Genomic DNA, 17,693 nt, shown 5'->3' on the forward strand with positions numbered 1-17,693 from the left:
CAATAAATGGTGTTCTTGTATTTGTAATGCAAGATCTCGTTTTCAGGCACTGGTTGCTGCTGCCCCCCATCATATTCGGATGGCGTAAACAACCAGGGGACTCTGATAGCGGTATAGTGTGTTGTGTTTTTCATTGTTTTTTTTCCCTATTCGGTGAAGCATTTCTTTGGAATTGTGGGGGCTATTGAATTTTAAAATAAAAATGATAGTCAGGTTTAGGTGATGAAATGTAGAAAAATCACAACAAGAACACCTAACTTAAACTATCCCCTATATGCATGTAGACATTACAGGCAGGTTAGGTGTTTGCCGTCAATACGGTCCCATTTTACGTGTCATGCCACACAACAGAACTCCTGTCTGGATGCTAGAATACATGTATAAAACAAATGGCTTGTTGAAAGGTTCTAGGTGTCGTCCATGACTAGGAGGAAAGTGTCTGCTGGTATCTCTGTACATCCTCTTTGTAGTCCGCGGAGCGCGTGGCAGACATTGGGAAAAGAAATAAAAGCAGCTCTTTACTGACCTTCCTGAACTCATCGTATAGTAATTGTATATACATGGTATATGTATAGTATTGGCGAACAACCTTCTTATGTTCTTTAATGGAGGTTTATTAAGACTTGAGATTTCCTATTTTCGATCAGATGTTGGACGTGTCCGTCACAGTCAGCCCTCCCCACTTTTCAAAACTTTGGAGAGGACAGAAAATTAGCAAATTATAACGCAAATATGGCGTGGCAAGGCTTATTTGTACACCCTAAAACTGCCGCAAGTCATTTGATATAGTCTATTTTCTTGCGATTCATAACCATATTAAAGATGGTGTAACGTTGCTAGTGTTTTTTTTTTCAGTGGATTAAAACATTTTTTTGTAAATCTAGAATCAGAAATCTCTTACAGACCTCCAGGATGATAAGATTTCATTTTTGCTGGTGTAGTCAGTTAGTTGAGTGCTGTGTTGACTAGATACAATGGCAGTAACCTGTGATAAGTATTAGGTCTGTACATGTTTCCAGCCTCTGGATGTAAACAGGAATACTTTGCCTGTTGACAGCAAACGGAGATCTTAGAAATGTCGCCTGGCCGACCACCACTCTACACAACTTCCTTAAAGGGGTTGTCTCGTGAAAGCAAGTGGGGTTATACACTTCTGTATGGCCATATTAATGCACTTTGTAATATACATCGTGCATTAAATATGAACCATACTGAAGTTATTCACTTACCTGCTCCGTTGCTAGCGTCCCCGTCGCCATGGCTGTGTCTAATTTCGGTGTCGTCTTGCTTTTTTAGACGCGCTTGCGCAGATGGGTCTTCTCCCTTCGGCTCAGCTCGGAAGCAGCGGTGTTTTGGCTCCGCCCCCTTGTACGCGTCATCGCGTAGCTCCGCCCCATGACGTGTGCCGATTCCAGCCTCCTGATTGGCTGGAATCGGCACATGTGACGGGGCGGAGCTACGTGATGACGCGTACAAGGGGGCGGAGCCAAAACACCGCTGCTTCCGAGCTGAGCTGAAGGGAGAAGACCCATCTGCGCAAGCGCGTCTAAAAAAGCAAGAAGACACCGAAATTAGACGGAGCCATGGCGACGGGGACGCTAGCAACGGAGCAGGTAAGTGAATAACTTCTGTATGGCTCATATTTAATGCACGATGTATATTACAAAGTGCATTAATATGGCCATACAGAAGTACTTAACCCCACTTGCTTTCGCGAGACAACCCCCTTAAGATCCTGTTTCCTGAAAGCTGAATGCCTAATTCTTTCCAATTCATTGGTCATGTTGTTGGAAGGAGTCGGGGTTCTATCTGCTGGTGAAACAATTGTGGTGGACAGTGTTGAATGTTTACGGCCAACCATGGTTGGTCTGCTCAGTGGGTCAGTCACCTAAACTACGACTATGGAATGCTTGATAAGCCATTTATCACCGTAGGTATTGAGAAAAGGATCGGACCTTTTAGACATCGGCGGCTCCCAGTGATGAGACCAGTTAGAGGATCCAGTGTGATTCTGTTTGCTCTTACCTTTCAGTTCCAGAGGATGAAGAAACAAAGATGTTTGCAGAGAAGCTCGCTAGTTTTGTGGCAGATGGCGGTCCTGAGGTGGAAGCCATCGCTCTACAAAATAACAGAGAAAACCCTGCCTTCAGGTAATGCATGTATACCAAGACTGCCTGTGCCCACTGACCAAGAGATTGAGTTATAATGCACATTCATACTCCCTTTGTTCTGAAGCAGAATGGCAACTGTGGAGATGATGGAGGGGGTGTTGTCATGGAGTAATATAGTTCTACAAGAGAACTTTCTAGTTTTTTTTTTTACCATTTATTTTTGTCTTTGCAGGGGATATTTTTTGGGATTGTCATACTTAAACTACCCTATCTTGTTTCCATCACTTCAAGGTTTTTGTATGACACGAATGGCAAAGGATACCAGTATTATAAGATGAAGGTGGAGGAATTCAGACGAGCCAAACAATCTTCTACTGACAGCCGTTTCTTGCCAGATTTTAAACGTAAGTTATCCCCAGAGCCCTGTTCTGCCATCTCTCAACCCCCTGCTTCCTCATCTACTAGTAGTCCAACAACACAGCAGCAATCCTCGGAGCAAGCAGCTGCAAAGAAAAAGAGGAAGAGCCGGTGGGGGCCGGAGGAAGACAAAGTAGAGCTGCCCCCCGTTACTGTGATCACTGAGCCCCCCAATACAACTATTCTAACAGGTGAGATTTCTACTATCCGGCTTCAGAAAGCATAAATGCTTGTACCCAGTTAATGGATTCACAACTTACATTTTTATAATTCTTCTCCACTTATTTCTAGCCCAGGATCTAAAAGGCTTAGGTTATGAGAATGGAAAACCAGTGGGGTTGGTCGGAGTCACAGAGTTATCAGACGCCCAAAAGAAACAGTTAAAAGAACAGCAGGAGGTAGGATAAAAAGTCCTCCGCTCTAAAGTGAACCAAAGATGTATTATTTATACATACCTACACAATTACTGTATCGTTATGTAACTACATATAGCTATAGACTCACCTTTATGCCATATATGTAACCTGGCCGTCCAGGATTGTATGATACGAACACTCTAAAGGGGTTTTCCAAGATTTAAAAAAAATATTTAATTACCTTACTGCTTTGTTCCTGGTAGCTCCTGCAGTGGACACATGACCGCTGCAGCCCATCACCGGCATCAGTTGTCACATGACATTGATGCATATGTGACCATTGAAGTCATGTGACAGGCATGTAACCACAGCAGGAGCTTCTGTAACTGTTATTTGCCTCCCCCCTCCTTTTTCCTTTTCCCTCCACGCCACTCAGTGCTGTTGCCTCTATCGAATCTGACCATCTTGTGATTGCCGGGTGCACCATTGCATGGCAGAGCTGTTGGGCCTGGGCAGACCCATATTAGTTCTGCCAGTGATTAGTCATTAGAGAGGTCTGTTTACCCCTGTAATTATGACTCCTATGGTCGACAAGGTAGTGGGCCAAACCACCCTCTCCTCCTATAATCAGCTCTCACCCTTCCGTCCGCCCTCTCTCATCAGTTATCAGCTGAGCTTTCCGCTGTGTGAGTACCGAGAGGAGAGGGCCGAATGATGGGCCAGAGCTGTTCCTTATGGGGAGAGGTGGGAGAATAAAATTATACAGGGAAGCAGATTTGGGTATCTAATTACAAACAAACTACATACGTTTTTTTTTTTTTTTTAACTTTTACATACCAGTAAGTTCCATTTTCTACCAAATCACAGCGCTGGGTCTTTCGTTTACCGTTTTATGGTCCCTGAGGTGCATATAAAACCAAGTTCAATTTCCTGTATCACTTGTAAATTTGCTTGTGCCGGGGCCGCTGTTTTTGGAAATCGCGTTGCTCTTGAACAATAGATTCAGAATTAGCAAACTCAAGCACCAAAACTATTTCTCCTGTCATGTCACCATTTTCCTATTATCTGTAAACAATAAAAATAAAGCGTCGCAATGCGGCAGAAAATGGAACTTACTGCTGTGTCATAACTTTAACTTTGTCATAAAGTCCCCAAATCTCCGCCTGCACATGTATGTGTAAATGTTACAGATTTATTTTCCATATAGATATTCTGCATGCGTATTCCACACGTTGACTGGGAAAATTCCACATGCAAATCTGCGGGAAAAACAAAGTAAAAATGAATTTTAGAAGCGGAATTCACATGGAGTTTTTCCACAGTGAGCTCCGCCATCTGAGCATATCCTGAGGCCTTAGTCACACGGGCGTTTTTTCGCGTGATTTGCGGATCGCATGACGGATGCGCATCCGCAAATCGCGTGACCGGGGCCAAAAAAATCGCCTGAAAAATCTGCTCCTAGCCGCGTTTCATTAGAAACGGGCCGGAGCTGTCCAGCGCATTGAATTCAATGGAGCCGACAATACAGCCGGCTCCATTGAAAGCAATACGCTGCGGGCGAGCGTGGGATGAATTGTCAGGAAGGGCTTAAATATATAAGCCCTTCCCTGCAATTCATCCAGAAATGTGTAAAAATAAAAAAATATATATATACTCACCTTGTCCCGGCAGACGGAGTTCAGCGCGGCCGGCCTGCAGGGGGTGTGAGTCAGACCTGCCTCTGATTGGCTCAGCACTGAGCCAATCAGAGGCAGGTCTCACACACACCCATTCATGAATTCATGAATGGGTGTGAGTGAGAGCTGCCTCTGGCTCAGTGCAGGGACCAATCAGGGGCAGCTCTCACTCACACCCATTCATGAATTCATGATTGGGTGTGAATGAGTGCTCCTCTGATTGGCTCAGCGCAGGGACCAATCAGGGGCAGCTCTCGTTCACTCCCACTCACACCCACTGCTGGCCGGCCGCGCTGAACTCCGTCTGCCGGGACAAGTTGAGTGTGTATATATATATATTTTTTTTATTTTTACACATTTCTGGATGAATTGCAGGGAAGGGCTTATATATTTAAGCCCTTCCCGACAATTCATCCCGCGATCGCCGGCAGCCCATTGCTTTCAATGGAGTCGGCTGTATTGCCGGCTCCATTGAATTCAATGGGCAAACATCATTCTTCTCTGCCACAGCTATTACAGCTATGGCAGAGAAGAATGATTTGTCTTCTATATGTTCTCATTGGGGTCGGCGCTGCTGCCGCCGGCCCCATTGAGCGCATATAGAGAAGAGAACAGGAATCGCAGATCACAGATAGGTGCGATCTGCGATTTCTGTTCTATAATATCGGCCGAGCGCATAAAAAGTGCTCATGTGTCCGATATGGCCCAATGGTTTTAAAAAAATCGCCGGACGCATGCGCAAATCGCGCGAAAAAACGCCCGTCTGACTAAGGCTTGAGGGCGCTTTTACAAAGGTGGGATTGGACTGCAATTTTCACCACAACACATGGTACATTCCAGACCAAAATCTGCAGGACGACCTGTGGGATTGTGACATGGAAAATTGGCTTAAATCTGCCTGCAATTCCACATCAAAATCCCCAGCTCTGTGCATTTTGATGCAGAATTCTGAAACGGCAGCTTGAGCTTCCTTCAGTGGTGCATCCCAGCAGAATACTCCTGCCCATGAGAGAGCACACTGGGGGAATAAAGCAAGACTAAGTGAAAACAAACAAAAAGTGTGTGTGTGTGTGTGTGTGTGTGTGTGTGTGTGTGTGTGTAAACCTCAAACCTTCTTTATTATTTACATCCATGAAATTTTGATCCATCAAAATACCACTTTACGTACCGCGCACATTGTCAGAAAAACACCAGAGTTGCAAATTTGTGGTCACTTTGTCTCCAAGAAAAAAAGTTGTATGTGCCCCAAAATGGTATCAATAAAACGAGTCTTCACACAGCCCTATCGATTTTCAAGCAGTAAGGCCCAATGCCCACGGACAGATTTTCTGCCTGCCACGAATTCCGTAGCAATATTCACCCATAGGCAGGGGAGAATCTTTTAACCTAGCATGTCTAAGAGCGGAAATCAACTGCGATTTTCTGCTTATGGGGAAGAATCGCAGCTTGTTCCATTCTGTGCAGAAAATCGCAATGACTGTTTCCATTACAGTCAATGGAAGCCATCCGTCCCGCGATACTTCTGCAGTGAGCACTGTGGAAGTATAGCAGGAATTCGCGTCATAGCCTGGCGCGTCATGACCTGTACTTCGCTGGCCGAGACATTCGCGGTGGATCCAGACAGGCGAGTATGGGTCTCTGGGGTGCACCGGGTCTGATTCCGCTGAGAGACCCTCTAGCAGCGACGTTGATGGACAAATAAAGGAGCTACGATTTTTTTAAAGGGGGAAAAAAACGAAAATAGAAAAAGCTCCGTCACTAAGGGGTTAAAAGTTTTTTTCATTATATATATATATATATATATAATATATATATATATATATATATATAATATGCACTGACTCGCTCGCCACTAATTATCCAACTTCCGATGTCGTAGAAACATGAAATTTGGCACGAGCACTGAATATGTCATAAATAGGAAAAGTTAATGGGTCCCAACTCGATTATTCAATTCTAAGCGCAAAAGAATTAGTGTCCAAATTTTATGTACGTAATCTAATTCTCTCAATTCCTGATGTCATAGAAACTTGAAATTTGGCACGGGCATTGATTATGTCATATATAGGAAAAAATAATGGGTCCAAACTCGATTATTTAATTCTAAGCGCAAAAGAATTAGCGTCCAGATTTTACGTACAGAATCTAATTCTCTCACTTCCCGATGCAACAAACCATTACACACATTTTTGCACCAATGTACAAATGTGAAATTTGCCATGACCATTCTTTGAGTACTAAATATTGGAAATTTAAAGGGTTGCAACTTGATTATTTAATCCTATGCATAAAAGTGACACCCCCCCCCCCCCCCCCTATGTAATGTAACTAATAACACACATCTGTACTGCACAAACTTGAAATTTGGCATGGCCATTCCTATGTTATGTAACTAATAATATATCTGAACACCGCAATATATGAGACCGTTATCTTCTCAGTGAAACAAAATGCATTTATCTAAAGTAACCACGACTTCATAAGATTTTCCGTGTGAACACCAGATAAACACCAGTACCAAATTAACTCATGCGAAGCCGGGTATATCAGCTAGTGTCATATAATGGTGCACTTTAAAAACACAACTCGCAAAACAGCCCTCATGTAGATATGACACCAGAAAAATAAAGAAGTTATGATCTTTTTTTGAAAGCTGGAGGGAAAAATGAAAACTCCAAAAGGGATGCCGTGGGAAGAGGTTAAAATATATGTCGTTCCACAAGAAAAACAAGCCCGCATACAACTGAAAAACAAAAAACATTAAAGATGAAAAGTTATGGTTCTTTGAAGGTGTAAATGAAAAAACTGTTTGTGATTGTATGAGGCAGAATGAAAACAAAACCCTAAGTCATGATTGTGCCTGTAATTATGCTTACCTGTATTCTTAGAACTTTCAGTTTTACCGGGCGTTCTACCTATTATGGGGGGCTCCAGCTAGCCTAATGCTTCATAACACGGGGTGACTGTTGGCTAAACGGCGGCACAAGCTCTACGGAACATTTAGGCAAGCAGATCACCGTTGACTATCGCTGACTTGTCGCTCAGCACTTCCTATTCTACGTGACACACGGAGCGGGGAGCGTTTACACGCAGCGATCCAGCGATAGTTTTTATGCTGGTTGGAAGTCGAAAATAATGAAAAGTAAACTAATAGTAAAGAATGTTTTTGCCTTTAGCTGTAACAATTATCGCGCATTGTCTCGTGTGAATGGCCCCTAAGGCCGGCTCCGACTGAAAGACGGTAAATATTCCTACCTGTTACAGTCTGATAAACTTACACAATGTGTCATCTCGTGTTCAGATGCAGCAAATGTATGACATGATCATGAAACACAAGCAGGCCATGCAGGATATGCAGCTCATGTGGGAGAAGGCCGTGAAACAACATCAGCACGAGTATGACAGCGATGAAGAAGTCGATAATGACCTTGGCACTTGGGAACACCAGTTGAGAAAAATGGAAATGGACAAGACCAGGGGTAAAGTACATAACTGTACATGTCACCAGACCACCAACCCAACATGTGCTGAAATATACCTTGTAGTAACATAACGTCTCGCTATGCAGATGGGAAGCTGTGGCTCTAATAAGCTGTTGGACTGAAAGCACATTTGTTGATGGGATCTTTCTTTGTGTCCTGACAGAATGGGCAGAACAACTGACTGAAATGGGTCGCGGGAAGCATTTCATTGGGGATTTCTTGCCCCCAGACGAACTAGACAAATTTATGGAAACCTTCAAGGCTCTTAAGGTAACAATGCAAAAATAACTTTGTAACTCGTTGCTACAGCTTGCTGACCAAAAAGTATGATTTGTTACACGTGCAGACCCTTAGAGGGGTTATCCAGGGGGCCATGTATTTTTTGGGTTTTGAAGCATGATTTATATGATGCAGTATTGGTTTGGTGTCGAAACCGAGGATATTTGTTCGTGTGCTTTTTAAAGCTAATTGAGGCGTTGATCAGTACAATTGTGCCAGATTATGAGAACCACTTTTAACCCTTTGCAATCCAATTTTGGATTCAGGGTTTCCTAGGGGGCTTTCTCTTTCTGCCATTATACATTGGCACCATCTGCTGGCTAGAGCCAGTACTGCGGTATGTGACATGCCAGAGAGGCCCCCGACAACAGAGCGGCCAGTAATCTACAGTAAGAATACACTGCCGGACGTCTTCGACATCGGAGCTGTGCAGGCTTCAATCAGAATGTCTTCAGACGTCAGACAGTGGATTGGAAAGGGTTAATCTGTTCATCCTCTGGGACATAAATGTACATCACAGAGGCATAGGTTGGGTATTGAGTGGGTTCATGAGCCAAGGCCTCTGCAGACAGCTGCAATCAGAGCGATCTCCTATCCCAGCTGTTTGTCAGCTTAGATGCACTGACAATCCTGACCGTGGCATGAAAGCCTTCAGTTGGCGAAGGACATGCGGACAGAACGACAGACCTCCCCGTAAGCGGTTGCTGGGTGCCGCTGATGTCCTTGGTGTGATAGATCCAGCAGGGCGTTGCGGTTTTTGTTAGAAAATGCATCCTTAAACATTTACTGAGGTTTTCTCTACATTTCGTGGCCTTTGTGTTTATAGGAGGGGCGTGAACCGGACTACTCAGAATATAAAGAATTCAAGCTGACAGTGGAGAACATAGGATACCAAATGCTTATGAAGATGGGTTGGAAAGAAGGAGAGGGCTTGGGTTCTGAAGGCCAAGGAATTAAGAACCCCGTTAACAAGTAAGTCGTTACCAAAGATGTGGGTTTTAATTTACAAAAAAGGGAGCAAAAGTGAGCCTGGTAACTACAGGCCAGTAAGTCTCCCTTCAGTAACGGGAAAAATTTTCGAGGGGATTCTGAGAGACGCCATCGATGAGTACCTCAAGGAGATTAAGGGAATAACTCCTCACCAGCATGGATTCATGAAGGGTCGCTCATGTCAGACAAATCTGATCAGTTTCTACGATGAAGTAAGCTCTAAGCTGGACCAGGGAGAATCTATTGATCTTGTATATCTGGACTTCTCTAAAGCCTTTGACACCGTGCCACATAATAGGCTAATATACAAAATGAGGCAGCTCGGACTGGGCGAAAACGTGTGTACGTGGGTAAAAAATTGGCTCAACGATAGAAAGCAGAGGGTGGTAATAAATGGTTCGTACTCTGATTGGACCACAGTCGCTAGCGGGGTGCCACAGGGTTCAGTATTAGGCCCCACTCTGTTCAACATATTTATCAATGACCTGATAGAGGGGCTGCACAGCAAAATATCAATATTTGCAGATGACACAAAATTATACAATATAATTAATGCAACGGAGGACAATGTGCGGCTACAAACGGACCTGGATAAGCTGGGGGCTTGGGCAGAAAAATGGCAAATGAAGTTCAATGTTGAAAAATGTAAGACTATGCACATGGGCAAGAGGAACGGATGTCACAAATATTCACTTAATGGGGTACCACTAGGGAAAAGTGATATGGAAAAGGATCTGGGGGTATTAGTGGATAATAGACTGAGCTGGAGTAACCAATGCCAGTCAGCCGCTGCAAAGGCAAATAAAGTCTTGGGGTGCATCAAAAGAGGTATAGGGGCGAAGGACGAGAACATCATCCTCCCACTATATAAGGCACTTGTCAGGCCTCACATGGAATACTGCGTACAATTCTGGACACCGGTGCTCAGGAAAGATGTCACAGTGCTTGAGGGGGTTCAAAGAAGAGCGACTAAACTAATACATGGAATGACGGGACTGGAATACCCAGAGAGGCTATCCAAATTGGGACTATTTACTCTAGAAAAAAGAAGGTTAAGAGGCGACCAAATAACCATGTATAAGTACATGAGGGGACAACACAAGGATCTCTCCCGTGATCTGTTTACACCCAGGACTGCGACGGTAACAAGAGGACATCCGCTACGATTAGAGGAAAGTAGGTTTCATCACCAACACAGAAAGGGGTTCTTTACTGTAAGAGCAGTTAGACTGTGGAACTCTTTACCGGAGGAAGTGGTGATGGCAAAATCCATAGAGGAGTTTAAAAGGGGACTTGATGTCTTTCTGAAGAAGGATATTACAGGATATAAATTTTAGGTTAAGTGTCAATCCTGGTATATAGGCAGGTAGGAACTATTAGGGGTTGATCCAGGGAACAGTCTGATTGCCATTAGGGAGTCGGGAAGGAATTTTTTCCCCAAAAGGGCTAATTGACTTCTGGCCTTGGGGTTTTTTGCCTTCCCCTGGATCAACACAGTAGGATAGACAGGCTGGACTAGATGGACAATGTCTTCATTCGGCCTTACATACTATGTTACTATGTTACTCTCTTAACATCTGGTCACATACTTGGATTGTGAACACAAATACAGAACCTTCAATTAAATCCGTTATTCTGTTATTGTGGTTATATTGGTATCCTCCAGCAGAGGGCAGTCTTACTAAGTGCATGCCTGGTGTGTTTAGTAATGTCCGGATACAGTTACCTTTTTTACCCCCTTAAGTACCCTTTTTTTTTTTGAAATTATTATTTTCTTCTAAATCGCTGCATTCAAAGTTCTATAACTTTTTTATCTTTCCATTGGCGGAGCTCTGTGAGGGCTTGTTTTTTGCGAGACGAGCTGTAGTTATTATTGGTATCATTTTGGGGTACACGCTTTTTTTAAAATCACTTTTATTGCGTTTTTTGGGAGGCAAAAGGCTAAAAATTAGCATTTTTTGCCTCAGTTTTTAAGCTTTTTTTTTTTTAACGCTTTTTTGCTGTGCAGGATAAAAAGCATCTTCAATTTATTGTACACGTTGTTACGGACGCGTCGATACCAAATATGTGGGATTTTTTATTTTTTCATGCTAATATGAGAAAAAGCCTAAAGTTTTTTTTTAAAACATTTTCTTTTTACATTTTTATTTTTCTCTTTTTTTTTACACCATTTGTGTCCCTCTGAGGGACTTACACTGCAGGACTGCAGATCGCTACAAGAAGGCATGGCAAGACTTCTCTCCTGCCATGCCTTATTGCTTACTATAGCGATCACAGGCTATGGCAACACAGGACGCCGGTATCTGGCGTCCTGTTGGCATAGCAACCAGTCGGGCTCTCGCGATGTTCGCGAGAGCCGGCTGGAGTCAGAGGGAGCGCGCTCCCTCTGTGAACCCTTTCCCTGCCACGATCTACTTAGATCGCGGCAGGGAAGGGGTTAGCAGCGGGATGCCGGCTGCTAGTGACAGCTGGCTCCCGCTGCGGGATAGCGCGAGTATGATCCCCGCACTATCCCAATGACGTAAGGGTATGTCATTTTGCGGGAAGTACCCCGCTCCCATGACGTAACCTTACATCATGGGGCAGGAAGGGGTTAAAGTGAAATAAAAATATATTTTTACTGCTTATTGCATAAGGGAACTCTGAAAATCTAAAATACGTCTGGTTGTCGTACAGCGCAGTGATACAGCGTGAATCGATCCGGTAAAAGTTAGAATAACAAGCAGTTAAGCAAGAATTGTATAGAATAGTAGTAAACAGTAGTTGGCATGTCCCTGGGCCAACCGCCCCGTGCAGGACCAGTCTTAAGAAAATAAAAGCAGCATTTGCCTTGCTCACCAGAAGTGGTTGCCTCGTCTCACGTATATAATCCTAATCATTGTCATTTGCCATTTGCCAAAACCAGAAGGCCAAACCGTTAACCACAAAGAGCCCCTACATAACTGGTATTGCTGCATTTGTAACGACGCATACTATGAACTTATTATATTACATATCTGACATGCACCAAAAAAAGGCAAGAATCCTGCCGCTATTAATACAAAATAAAAAATGTAGAAAAACAAGTTGAATGTACCCCAGAATGGTACTAATGAACACCTCAACTCAATCTGTAAAAGACAAGCTCTCATAGAGCTCCATAGACAGAGAAATAAAAAGTTGTGGTACCCTAGGGCTGGGTTCTCAAAGGGCAGAATTCCGCCGTAAATATCGGTTCCGCCGGGAAAGCGCAGCTTCAAAAACCACGGCACTTTGCCGCGGGTTTTGCAGCGGCTTGGCCAAATGCTTTTCCGTTGCGGCCAACGTTCCCATAGAGGAGAGCGCGGCCGCAATGGGAATAAAATAGACATGCTGCGGCCGAGGAATCCGCACCACAGCGCCGGCTTCTGATGGATTCTCCGTCCCGTGTGGGACAAATCTTGCCCACATGGCTGGCCAATCCCAGGATTAGTGGCCGCAGGCAGATTTGCTGTAGCGAAATTCTGGAGGGAACCCAGCCCAATATGACAATACACAGACTTTTTTTTCTTCTGTGAAAAAATGCTTTATTGTGAAAAAGTAGTGAAGTAAAAAAAAAGGTCTATAAAATTGGTATTGCCGTAATCGTCCTGACATACAGGGTAAAAATAAGATTGACCTACAATATATTCCATATGGTAAACAGCATATGAGGGCTCAGTCACATGAGCGGTTGTACGCACGGAAAAACTTCCACACCGTGTGCGGACAAAAAGACGCATGACCAGGTCCATTGCCAGCCATATGTTCATTCTCTGGCAGGTGCGGATTTTTGTCCGCACCTGCTGTGTGGGAGTTTTTCCACACGGATCGCTTCTCGTCTGACTGAGCCCTGAAAGTAAGAACATAAAAATCTGAGGTATAGAGATATACAGCTGAGCGCTCCGAGCGGGGTGTGCAGAAGACAATCGGGGCCGCTTGTCTTCTGCATACAGCTGTTGTCTTCTCAGAGCGCTCAGCTGGTGTACAGCTGAGCGCTCCGAGCGGGGTATGCAGAAGACAGCTGGACCGCTTGTCTTCTGTATACTCGTGCTGTGTTCTCCAAGCGGGATACCAGCTGAAACAATATGATCAGCGGTATCCCTCTGAGAACTCAGCGTGCAGCACTGATAAGGCTCATCATTGTCTTTCAGCTTGCTGAAAGACAATGATGAGCGAATCGTTAACAAAATCTGATGATGGACGCGCTTTAATCACGATTATTGCTCAAAAGACGGCTTTTGAGCGAATTATGAGCGATAATCGTTGTGTCTAAACGGGCCTCTAGTCCAATACATTACATTATGGTCAGGGATATCTACTTGTGTGATTCTTAGGTCTAACCCCCAAGACATCTACTGAGCAGCAGAAGGAAGCGGCTGTGGTGCCAACGGTGTCTATGTACGTGTGGCTGCCTAATTCACATTCAGATCAGTGTCGCTAAACTACAGTTCCAGGCTTCTCCGTATGGCTCAGAGTTGTGGTGTTTTGCATAGTGGAGTATTTTTTTAACTCTGACTTATGCTTACATTTCAGAGGCTCGACTGCAGTTGATGGGGCAGGTTTTGGCATAGATCGTCCAGCAGAGTTATCGAAAAATGATGACGAATATGAAGCTTTTCGGAAGAGGATGATGCTGGCATATCGCTTCCGGCCAAATCCACTGGTCAGTTCGCATACTTCAATGTCCTTACTAAAAACGTTTGCAGTTGCTTTGGCTGCATAGGCCTATTTCTGTGTGCCTGTTGTGTTCCCGGACCGCACATAATGGGGTGACCTTCCTTAACTGCATAACTTCCTACAGCATTTTTGTTTCAAGACCCCAAATATTCCAAACCATGTTTGCCGTTTGGGACCATTGGGTGCTGGATGAAAGGAGTTTTCTTAGGCTAGTTTCACACGAGCTGGAATCTCACGTGAGTTTTGTGCGTTGCGAGATGCACAAAACTCGCATGGATATGGACTCCATTCTTTTTAATGAAGTCCTACACATGAGCGATGTTTTTCCTTACAGTGATGCTGCGAGGAAAAAAATAGTGGCATGTGCTATTTTGTTTTTGCATTCCTCGTAACACATCGCCCATTGATTTCAATGTGACCTTAAATACATTGCATGGCTCTTGCATGCTGTGCGATGTGCATGTAAGTGTGATGTTAGGTTTCCCATTGACATCAATGGGAAAGCCTTCCGATTCTCTATCACGCGTGAAACTCGTGCAAGAAGATCGGAATTTCACAGAAGCGAGAAGGTTTTGCCTGAAAACTGCCTTGCACCCCCGGGTAAAACGTATGTTGATGAGCGAGATATCGCACTCGCCCATATAAAACTAGCCTTAAGGCCCATTTAGACACAACGATTATCGCTCAAAATCCATCTTTTCATCCACTATTCGTTCATAAGTGATTTCTAGAAAATCAGCAGTCAGCGCTGATAGTATGTTTTCAGCTGGTATCCTGCTGGCAGTTCTCAGTGGGACACCAGCTGAAAGCTCCAAGAATAGAGATGAGCGAGCATACTCGGTAAGGCGATATACTCGAGAGAGCATCGCCTTTTTCGAGTACCTGCTGGCTCGTCCCTAAAGATTCGGGGGGGGGGGGGGGACCGCGGGAGTGAGCGGGGGGTTGCAGAGGGGATCGGGAGGAAGAGAGGGATCTCTCTCACTCTTCTCCCCGCTCCCTCTCGCTGCCCCGCACCGCCCTTGACCCCCGCAGCCCCTCTGAATCTTCAGGGACGAGCCAGCAGGTACTCGAAAAAGGCGATGCTCTCTCGAGTATATCGCCTTACCGAGTATGCTCACTCATCTCTATCCAAGAACAATGCAGCTGTTTGTATATGCAAAACAGCTGCTTTGTTCTTGGAGCTATTGCGGTGGTATCCCTCTCCGCTTGCATTAACTCTTAAGTAGCTAATTAGCTACTTAGAGTTATGCAAAGATGATCGCTCAAAACTCACTCAAACTGTCTTTTGAGCGATCATCTTTCAGTGTAAATGGGCCTTTATACAGAGAGCCAGTGCGAAAAAAGTATACTGTACAGTATATACATTCTTCTTACGATGAATCACTGTATGACTCCCATTACAAGCCTCTATTGGATGTATCCACACAATGGCAGATTTAGGCACGATGTATACAGAGTCTAACTGTAATTCAACCAAATACTTGTTAACATTATTCTGTTCCTCCTCCTAGAATAACCCAAGACGCCCGTACTACTAGTGGGCTGAAGACAACGGTTTCATACTGTGAGAATGTCTAGCAAGAACACTTTGCTTCATCAGTTATATGTAATGTGTTAATCTTGTTTGCAGGTGGCAATCACTTGTTTGTCGCTTTGTCTACAAAGCCATCTGTTCTGCTTGTAACGTCCCCACTCCTCCCTTAGTTCACCTTTCACTGAAGACTCTTCGGTGAAAACTTAGGTTTAATAAATGTTTTTAACGCAATTAAGTATCGTTTTTTATTAAGTCGTGTCTAAATCAGAAGAATGAGGATTGGCATTGTATCAAAAGTTGCTTAAAGGGGTTTACCACAATTTCATCTTAGTCCCTATCTACAGAATAAGACATAACTTGCTGATCAGTAGGGATCTCACCGCTGTGACCCCCACCGATCTCGTGAACGAGGGGCTTGTGTTCCCCGTTGTTCTCACTGTGTGGTTACTACTAGAGATGAGCGAACGTACTCGGATAGGCACTACTCGTCCGAGTAATGTGCCTTATCCGAGTACCGCTGTACTCGTGCTCAAAGATTCGGGGCGCTCCGCTGCTGACAGGTGAGTCGGAGCGGGGAGCGGGGCAGAGCGGCCGGGAGAGAAGGAGAGAAAGATCTCCCCTCCGTTCCTCCCCGCTCTCCCCTGCAGCTCCCCGCTCTGCAGCGCGTCCCGAATCTTTGAGCACGAGCACAGCGGTACTCGGATAAGGCACATTACTCGGACGAGTAGTGCCTATCCGAGTACGTTCGCTCATCTCTAGTTACTACGCCTCCAACAGTGAGGAGAAGACTGAACACGTAAGCGCTCCATTCACTTTCAATACGGAGATACCTAAGTGGGTGCCACTTGGCTATTTGCGTCAGACCCACTGAAATGAATGGAGCGCTGATCACGCATGCTCGGCCTGCTCTCCATTCTACGTTACGTCACTGAGACCCCCTAAAGGTGGCAAGAGAGCAGGACATGGGAATCCCGTTCTTGAGATTGGTGGGGGTGTCTCAGCGGTGAGACTCGCAGCGATCAGCAAGTTACTCCTATCCTGTGGATACATTGCAATTGTGATGCAATGAAGTGATATAGCGCTATCTATAGAGGAAAGCCCTCTGACTTGGATGTATGTCAGTCGCCTGAATCTGCTGTCCCTGCAGGGCGTACACCAATCAGCGATAACTGTAAGGGTATGTTCACACGCTGCAGATTGCGGTGCAGATCAGTGGATTTCACCCCCAAATTTGAAGAGGTGAAATTCCACATCATAAACTGACAATATGGATTAGATTCTGGAAATCTCCTCCACAATGCCTCTGCTGTAAAATGCACAACTTGTCTAATATCATATACCTCCTCCTGCCACCAAAGGTCATAGAATCCACAGGACATCAAAAAAGGCCTCTGTTGTATTTGGCACCAATAAATTAACTAAGATGTGAGTTAGGGCCTCCATGGACGGGACTTGTATTTCCAGCACATCCCATAGATCCTCAATCAGATTAAGATTTAGTAAACTTGGGGGTGAGCTGTGATGACAGGGAATGGGGTGATGGTGAGAGGCTGTTGCTGGTAATGTCATGGGTGCAGGCTGCTTCCTCTCCACAGTGGCCAATGTTAAATTACACTCCCCAAACCAGCTGTTACAATGGGTCAGAAGTGGCGATGTGTCTCCAAAAGGAGAGCACCCAGAAGGTGTGTGGAGACACCTAGTAGGTGAGTGGGTCGGGGGGGCAATCATCTCTCACACCTAAGAGGTGCGTGCAGAAGCTTATAAGGCCATCCATGCTTTTCTGGGTAATAAATATATGAAGACTTGGGAACACAGAATTATGTGAAAATATTCCCTGCTTTATTTGAAGAAAGTGCTCATGTTTCAATTCCGAAGAATCTTGTTCACCTCCTCTGGGTAATATATGCAAATACGGAAGATGGAGCAATACCTCTGCAGCGCCGCCTATTAGATGGCAGCATTCCTTCAAATCAATGTACAACTCTTTAAACAAGTCTTTAAAACAATGATAAGGAATAGGAAACCAAGCCAGAATAACCATAGACAGACAGCTGTTTCTGGGTGTTTGCCCCTCATCAGTGTGATGACCCAGAGGAGCATACATGGCCTTGTAAGTATCCTCACTCACCTCCTAGGTGTCTCCACACCCCTTTTGGGTGCTCTCCTTGGGG

At 44.6% G+C, this 17,693-nt stretch overlaps 1 protein-coding gene across 1 annotated transcript in view; it reads left to right on the forward strand.

Moving 5' to 3' along the window:
* Positions 1–15,753, forward strand: part of SUGP1 (SURP and G-patch domain containing 1) — a 31,713-nt gene extending 15,960 nt beyond the window's left edge. Inside the window, exons 7-14 of the mRNA XM_066604527.1 lie at positions 2,033–2,150; positions 2,403–2,719; positions 2,820–2,926; positions 7,862–8,039; positions 8,206–8,312; positions 9,148–9,293; positions 13,845–13,974; positions 15,500–15,753. Coding sequence (XP_066460624.1) covers positions 2,033–2,150; positions 2,403–2,719; positions 2,820–2,926; positions 7,862–8,039; positions 8,206–8,312; positions 9,148–9,293; positions 13,845–13,974; positions 15,500–15,526 — 1,130 coding nt within the window. The 3' untranslated portion in view covers positions 15,527–15,753. The remainder of the gene's footprint in view (positions 1–2,032; positions 2,151–2,402; positions 2,720–2,819; positions 2,927–7,861; positions 8,040–8,205; positions 8,313–9,147; positions 9,294–13,844; positions 13,975–15,499) is intronic.
* The last annotated feature ends 1,940 nt before the right edge of the window (positions 15,754–17,693 follow it).

The sequence above is a fragment of the Eleutherodactylus coqui genome, chromosome 5 (genome assembly GCF_035609145.1).
Source record: "Eleutherodactylus coqui strain aEleCoq1 chromosome 5, aEleCoq1.hap1, whole genome shotgun sequence".
NCBI lineage: Eukaryota > Metazoa > Chordata > Amphibia > Anura > Eleutherodactylidae > Eleutherodactylus > Eleutherodactylus coqui.